Consider the following 8,580-nt stretch of genomic DNA (forward strand, 5'->3'; position numbering starts at 1 on the left):
AAAGGAAAGGAAAGGAAAGGAAAGGAAAGGAAAGGAAAGGAAAGGAAAGGAAAGGAAAGGAAAGGAAAGGAAAGAAAGAAGCAAGAAGCATCGCAGGTCTGGAAACATGAGGTATATGGGAAAAACTTCAAGCAGAAAGACAAAGTCAAAACCCATAAAAACAGAAGGGTGAGGTATCACCAATACCATGGGAAACTAAAATTAGTGCTATTGGTTATAAAAGATGTCCTTTATTATTGAAGTATAAAGCTAATACATTCAAGGACATTTACACCGTAAGAGAACAGTTTCAAGGAGAGAAATGCAAATAGAAACCATTTGTTACAAACTCAGTGTTATAGTCCTGGCCAATGTCCTCTTATATCCTTGATAAAATACTTGCTATTTCCTCTACCTGGTACCTATATATAATGTCTGTACAGCTGACACAGGGCACTGATTCTTAGTCTACACTCTATCGCTCCTTGGTAACTATGTCAACAGATTCTCCTCTCTCCTCATTGGAATTCAGACTATCATTGAGTATCAGTGCACAACTTGGAGGAAAAATTTGGGAAAGTATAGTAACATCTAGGCCTGTCGTGATTCAGTTCTCAGTGAAAGAGAGTATACAATAGCTGGCCTGCGTACTGGCACAAACTCCATATTCCCTTTCCTTTGGCTAATTTCTTCATCTACTTTAGGTCTTAACTAAGAGGTTATATCCCAGGAAACCTAGGATATCTTCCCAAACTATACTGAGTTGTCATCTCTGGTACCATGAGTACTATAGCAGTGGGGGATATGGTGTATATTAAGCATCGATTGACCTATATGCTTTATCCATTAAACTCCAAGTTCAATGATTAAGAAAAAAAACAACTGTGTCGCCTCACCATGTTTTAATCCTAAAGATTTAATCAGCCACAAGTACACAGGTGCTCCAAACAAACTTACTAAAGAAATATGCTTTCCAGTGGAAATTTCGGTTCCTCTTGAGGATTGTGGTTCTGATAGCTTTTCTAAGATGTATTTCCTAAGGTAAAACTCACTGTTGTTATTATAAAGAGAAACTAGGTTGGGGTGTAGTTATGGTAGCCTTTAAGTGTGGCCATAAATGAGATGCAAAAAGTGATGTGATGTTGTTAAGAGCTGATGCATGAATTTTCATGCCCGACTCTCCAGATCACAGGTTCTCTTCCCTCAGTGATGGAGGAGTTCTTTTTAAAGAAGCTATGTACAGATATGTCACGCACATATCATGGATCAAGAAGTAAATCTCCAGTGTTGCAAAATACTTTGTTTTGTTGACATACTTTTGAGAAGTTGCACCCTTCATCTCTTTCTCCTCATTATCAGGACTTGCCTTTGCTTCTCAATGTGAGAAAACAACAAATATCCTCTTTCCAAGGCTCCCTTGCAGCTATGAATGTTCACGTGGTATAGTTCTAGAGAAGAGAAAATAAGGAGTATTCTCCTTGTATTCTTACTAGTTTCTACCTTCCAAAAAAAAAAAAAAAAAAAGATCCTAAACATAATCACATAATCTTCCATACTCTTCCTTCCACCTTTACTCCCCCCTTGCCCCAGCCTGCAATTGTACAAAGCAATCTTTGATCACTCTAGCATCCCCCTTCCCTGGGGCATCAAGCCTCCACAGGACCAAGGTCCTCCCCTCCCATTGATGCCAGATAAGGCCATCCTCTGCTATCTATGTATCTGGAGCCATGGATCCCTCCATATATACTCTACTAACCACCTCAAATAACATGAAACCACAGCCCTCTTCCATCTCTTCTTCAGAGAGTCTGCATTAGCTCTCATTACAAATCACTTTCCCCAAACATTTTTTGTCCAAGTATAATTCTTAATTTATTATTAAATATAATCTTGAATGCTGACAGTTTTTACAGAATGTTCATCAAAAAAAAAAAAAATGAAAACATAGACCTGGAAAAGGGATTACTCTAGGCTTTCTGACGGAATCCTTGAAATCAGAGCAGGCAAGGCACAGCACAGTAAAGCACAGACAGGTGGACATGATAAATAAACACTTCTCAGAAACAGTGCTCTCACCAACACAACCAAACACTTTACACATTCAGCGCCCTTTTCCAGAGGTTCCTCCATGTATTTTGGCTCCATAAAGCTATTTCCAGGCAGAGACACAAACAAGATCTGTGACTTTAGATGAACTGGCCAGATCAGTTACCTAGTGAGGTTCCTTTATGCGCAAGTAAGTCACTATGGTTGGATAATGCAGGGACCTGGTTGTTTTTTTGTTTTTTGGTTTTTGGTTTTTTTTACAGATTGTATACACTAGAAGCACACAGGCTTGAAGAGACTAAGTCTACTGGGAAATTGTGTTTCTGTGATTTATTTCCATGCAGGGCTGGGCACACCAATTACTAGTGATGTAATGGCCACTGTGCGATAGTTACCAGTGAGAAAGGAGAAACTCCTACTCAGACTTTGAGAAAAGCTTCACTGGGGAGAATGATGGTGGGAAATGAATCCTTGTATAATCCTTATATTGTTCTAAGTCATGAGAAATAAATTTTAAACAATACCATATGTATGTGCATGTGTGTGTGTGTACATGTGTATGTGTGTGTGTGTGTGTGTGTGTGTGTGTATGTATATAGTTTTGAGATCAACTATTTTGAACCTTTATACTTAATAGGGTATTCCCATCAGGAGACATGTTCACAACCCTTGAAAATCCCGATCAGTTTATACTTCAGCAGTTAGCATCCATAGAATTACCAAGTGGGAAATGGAGTTACCAAAATATGCTCCAGGTGCCTTTTGATTCAATCTTCAATGTTTAAGTAGGTAAACCATAGGGAAATAAATGAAGATTTACCTTACCAATATTGTTCTTTTAAAACAAATTTAGTTTTGAAATGAAGTTCGGTTTCCTCCTAAAATGCTCTTTTTACCTACCTACAAAATTATGACTGGGGTTCAAAAATTGGCTTTAGTTAACTTACATAATTTTAAACGCAGCTAGAACTTCCAGACAATTCAGGTTACATTGTTCCATCTCATTAATTAGACTGTTGAGATCATAATTTCTAAAACATTACTTTCAGATTGATATTTAAAAATCATTTGGGGCTGCTTTCCTCCCAAATCAGAATACCCAGCCTGGTAAACACGAAATTGAGACATAAACATTTGTGATTTTCAAATGCCTCTCCAGAATCTATATTTCTCATTAAATATTTACTTTGTCCTTCAAAGGAGTTGTCTACCCAATCATCTCAATATGATGTCTGTAACTGTGAAGACCCAGGAATGAGTACAATATTGGATATGTGGGTTTAAATAACTATTCAATGATTCAAAGGAACCATGAGGGAGGGAGTAGCTGATAAAAGAACAGACAGATACATTTAAAACTTCCTCTTTGATAACTACATTTCCAGCCTTAACACTTTGTTTTAAAATCTACATTCAAGGCAAAGCTTTGTAATGTGAGGTACATTTGATTGGCGAAAACATTAAAAATCATTTAGAGTAAATGTTGGGAGGAAGAGGTGTGACTTAGTAGGATAAGGACACTTTGAGGAATACAAGGCATAAATCAAAGCACTGCAAGTGACATTCGCATAGTTGGACTCTGGAGGTAATTCCAGAAATGATCTGGGCATGAACAATAACCCTGAGCCAGGCAGATCCATTCTAAAGCGACTTGTCAGAAGGACTATGCTTGTTTGAATGCAAAAACAAAACAAAACAAAAAACTGGTATGCTAATTTTCTAGGTATATTTTAGCTGGGCTCAAATATTTGTAGTAAAGTTACATGGTATTTTGTAAATATGACTAGGGAAAAATATACTAACCTTATTCTAACCTAAAGAGAATCAAACCTCCTTTTCCTGTCTGTAAAATCAAGTATCATTCTAGAGGACTTCTAGAAAGTTCTCTAGTGTTCTCATTTAGTAAGTCTATAAATAAATAGGATAAACATTATTCACATATCTTCAAATACTGTCATTATATTTCAGGGATTTCATATTAGAGGGAATTATCTCTTAAACAACCACAGAGCTTCAAGGAAAATCATGCTTTAGGATAAAGATCACAAGGTATTTGGTTGTCAGTGGTCCTTCTCTCATATTCTCTTGCTCACTAATAACTCTCTTTCTCTCTCTCTCTCTCACTCTCTCTCTCTCTCATTCTCTCACTCTCCCTCTCCCTCCTTTCTTCCCTCCCTCCCCCTCCTCCCTCCCTCCTCCCTCTCTCTTCCTGTTAGCATGCATACTCATAATCATACAACAATACAAACACATACCTCTGTCCCATTAGCAATAAACGACCTGTCCCCCAAACAGAGACAATTACAGAAATTAAACTGGTAGTTCACATTTCTCTGATCACTCTATAATGTGCACAGAGAAAAGCTTTTCTTCAATATCTGTCAACTTTTCACTAAGTCGTGACAACTTCAAAAGGAGAAGAAATTCCTTCAAATGCTAGTATAACAGCAGGCTTCAGAAGTTCCTGCTTCCGATTGTGTCCAAAATATCTTATTCTGTAGATTCCAGGGTAGGCAGTATCTGGAATATGCCAGTATATTGTTGCATTGCTCAGACCCAGTATTCCTTTGTGCCAATAAAACCTGTTAATAGAAAACAAATAATAAAAAGATACAACATTGCTCTTTAAAATGTGCGATTTTTCATCCTGAATGCAAGCCCAGGCCTCTTACCTACCAGATGAGTTCAACCTGCTGATATACAACGTTTAACCTCGTGGCCCAGTTTGCAGTGCCCACCTTATGCCAGGGCCTTACTAAGTAAGTTCACTCTTCTAACATCTTCTTCAGTCCCCAAATCTACTCTGAGTCCCACACCTAATGCCTCAGCCTAGTCTAGACAGCCACATCCATCTGGCCCATAACCCCCAAGCTTTGGAAAGAATGTGCATGAGTCCAAGTTCCCCTATACTACTTGATTCTATCATACCTGCACTATGGACCACTTTCAGGATTGGCCCAGCTTGCACATCCTATGCTCTGTCCCAGCCTGTTTGTGTCCACATTAGACATAAAACCAACTGAAGAAGTCCACATGCCCGGGTCTCATCACAAATACCCAATCAATGTGAAAGAGCAAGACAGTTTGTCCTTCTCTGAAATCCAACAGTCCTATAGAAATGTTCTCCAATGATAATTACATGGGTAATCCTCAAGACACAATGTTTGATGAACAATCATTAACTTCATCCAAGAACTCAAAGACTTTAAAGAAAACACAAAGAGGGCTGGTGAGATGGCTCAGTGGGTAAGAGCACCCGACTGCTCTTCCGAAGGTCCAGAGTTCAAATCCCAGCAACCACATGGTGGCTAACAACCATCCGTAACGAGATCTGGCTCCCTCTTCTGGAGTGTCTGAAGACAGCTACAGTGTACTTACATATAATAAATAAATAAATCTTTAAAAAAAAAAAAAAAAGAAAAGACAAAGAAACAAACCAAAGAACTTAAAGAGAATGGGTGCCTAAGTGATGCTCAAAACACACACACAATGACAACAATTCAGAACTTCAATGCTGAATTCAATAAATATATAGAAACATGAAAGAGAACTCAGGCTAAAGATAGAGATGCATCTGATAATAATCTGAATAACCCAAGGAAAAACTCAAAGGAAACTTTACTAGTTGAATGAATGGATCAAGCATGATATAGAATATTAGGACTTGAAGGTAAAGGTATTAGACTACACTAACAAAGTATATGAAAAAAAGGGGGAAAAGGTAATCAAAAACTATGGAATACCAGAAAAAAGAACACATTTTCAAATTGTAGGCATAGATGAAGAGAATTTCAGGTCAATGGAATAGCCATGATGTTCAACAAGATAATAAAAGAAAACTTGCCCAGACTAAGGAAAGACACAGTGATATAGCTAGAAGAAGCACACAGAACAGAAAATAAACAAGACCAGTAAAGAAACTCATTATGGCATATCATTGTTCAAACACTAATACAAGAATCAAAAGGTGAGCATTAAAAGATATAAGGGAAAAAACACACTAGTGAAATATGAAGGAAACCCTAGCTGTACAACCTCGAATTTCACAATGCAAACTTCAAGAACCAAAAAAATATGAAGCAATACATTCCAAGTTCTAAAGACTATAACTACCAACCTAGACTACTATACCCAGAAAAATCTATCTGCCATAGAAGAATGGAGAAAGAAAACCTTTCCAAAATACAAAAAGGCTCTTGTTCACTAAACCAATCCTAAACAGTATACCAGAAGCAATACTTCAGATTCAAGAGAAGAATAATCATAGCCAAGAGACGGTTGAAAGAGAACAGATAAGGTTATAATTACTAATATAGGAATTATATTTAATAGCATAGCCAACAAAAAACAACAAAATGATATTATGCAATCAACACACACCGTTCAACAATAACTTTAACTATTAATGGCTTAACTCTTCAGTCACAAGACAGCCTGGCTGAACCAATTAAGAAACAAAATTCAGCCGGCGTGGTGGCGCACGCCTTTAATCCCAGCACTCGGGAGGCAGAGGCAGGCGGATTTCTGAGTTCGAGGCCAGCCTGGTCTACAAAGTGAGTTCCAGGACAGCCAAGGCTACACATAGAAACCCTGTCTCCAAAAACAAAAACAAAAANAAAAAAAAAAAAAACAAGAAACAAAATTCATCTTTCTGTTGTCTATTAAAAAAAACTTGTCTTATCTTTAAAGTTAAAAGATGAAAAAACCATTTCCAAGCATATGGGACATGGAAATCAAGCAAGCACTTCTTTCATAGTGTCTGTAAAAGTAGACTCTGTACTAAAACTAACCAGAAGAAATAAATAAGGACCCTTGATTCTAATCGAGGGAATGACTAACCAAGAAGACATTATAATTTTAAATTTGTATGTACCAAATTCTAGTCCATCTAATTTTAAAAAATCATAGAATTGGAATTAAAGACACAGATTAACAACAAACAAATACTAGGTGGCAATTTTAATAAAGTGTCCCCAGTAGACAAGCCACCTGTACTGAAAGAAAAGAAAAGAAAAGAAAAGGGAAGAAAAGAAAAGAAAAGAAAAGGGAAGAAAAGAAAAGAAAAGGGAAGAAAAGAAAAGAAAACTGTCAGAATTAAATGGCATCATTCATCAAATAAACCTAATGAATATCTACAGAATATTCTATAGACACACCACATTAAACACTCTTCTCAGTATCCCATGGAAGTTTCTCTAAAACAGAACAAATATTGAGATGCAAAACCAATCTTAACAAATTCGTTAAAGCTGTCATATTGCCATGTATTCTATCTAACCACAATGTGATAACAGTTAGCAGACAGTGCAACAAGTCTCCAGTAAGTACACAATTCATGGAGATTAAATAACTTATTTCTGCTTGAAGAATGTGTCAAAGAAAAAAAAGAAAAAATTTAAATATCTGCAACTATTGGAAAATGAAACACAACAAAAACTCTAGGACACATTAAAAGTATCTATATTATCTACATTTACATAATATATGAATCAATCTGGTAATAGTGGTGCACACCTTTAATCCCAGCACATGACAGGCACAGGCACATGGATCTATGTGAGCATGAGGCTGCCCTGGTCTACAGAGTGAGTTCCAGGATGGCCAGAGCTACATAGAGAAGCCCTGTCTCAAAAAAGGAAAACAACAATAAAATAGAAAGAGTACAAATAAGTGACTTAATGGTGAATGTCAAATGTTTGGAAAAGCAGGAACAAACCCAAACCCACTTAGATGGCAAGAAATAATAAAAACAAGGGCTGACACTAAATAGAAACAAACAAGCAAAAAAGTCAACAAATCTAAAAGCTGATTCTTTGAGAAGATAAACAAGATCAACAACCAAAAGAAGGGAGGGAAGGAATAAAAATTAACATTTAGAAATGAACAAGGAAACAATAGAAAATAGACACCAAAGGAATTCAGAATATTCTAAGGGAAGAATACTTGAAAATCTGTACTCTACTGAGTTATAAAATGGAAAAAAAATGGACAAATTTCTAGATTTGGTAAAATCACCAAAATTAAACTAATTTAAGAAGAGCTCAAGAATTTAAACAGATGCAAAATAATGAAGTGATGAAAAGAATAATAACATGCCTTCCAACTAAAAAAGGAAGGTCCAGGGCCAGCAGAATCCTATTTTAAAGATCTACATCAAATCCTTCTCAAACACTTCAAAAAAATAAAAACAAAAACAGGAAAAGAAGGATCCCTCCTAAGGTGGTTTGAATATGTTTGGCCCAGGGAGATGCACAATTTAGAGGTGTGGCCTTGCTGGAGGATGTCACTGTGGGAGTGAGGTTTTCTGAGAGCTTCCAGAGGATGCCAGTCTTCTCTTGTATGTCTTCAGAACAAGACGTGAAACTCTTGGCTCTTCCTGTGCTATGCCTGCCTGGAACCTGTCATGCTCCCATCTTGATGATAATGGACTGAACCTCTGAACCTGTATGCAAGCTCCAATTAAATGTTGTACTTATAAAAGCTGCCTTGTCCCCAGCCGGAGGACAGTGATCCGCCCTGCAGGGAGCTCCATCTTGGCTCCGGGACTCCACCGAA

The 8,580-nt window shown here is 37.1% G+C and overlaps 1 protein-coding gene across 9 annotated transcripts in view; it reads right to left on the reverse strand.

Annotated features, from left to right (window-relative positions):
• Positions 1-1,837: 1,837 nt before the first annotated feature.
• Positions 1,838-8,580, reverse strand: part of Asah2 (N-acylsphingosine amidohydrolase 2) — a 109,631-nt gene continuing 102,888 nt past the window's right edge. For 8 of the 9 annotated variants that reach the window (XM_029472847.1, XM_021151705.2, XM_029472850.1 and 5 more), the window contains one exon: positions 1,838-4,607. In XM_029472847.1, the coding sequence (XP_029328707.1) occupies positions 4,418-4,607 (190 nt within the window). In that variant the 3' untranslated portion in view covers positions 1,838-4,417. The remainder of the gene's footprint in view (positions 4,608-8,580) is intronic. The other variant, XM_021151704.2, reaches the window with a different exon arrangement.

This window comes from Mus caroli, chromosome 19 (genome assembly GCF_900094665.2).
Source record: "Mus caroli chromosome 19, CAROLI_EIJ_v1.1, whole genome shotgun sequence".
In the NCBI taxonomy this organism is placed as follows: domain Eukaryota; kingdom Metazoa; phylum Chordata; class Mammalia; order Rodentia; family Muridae; genus Mus; species Mus caroli.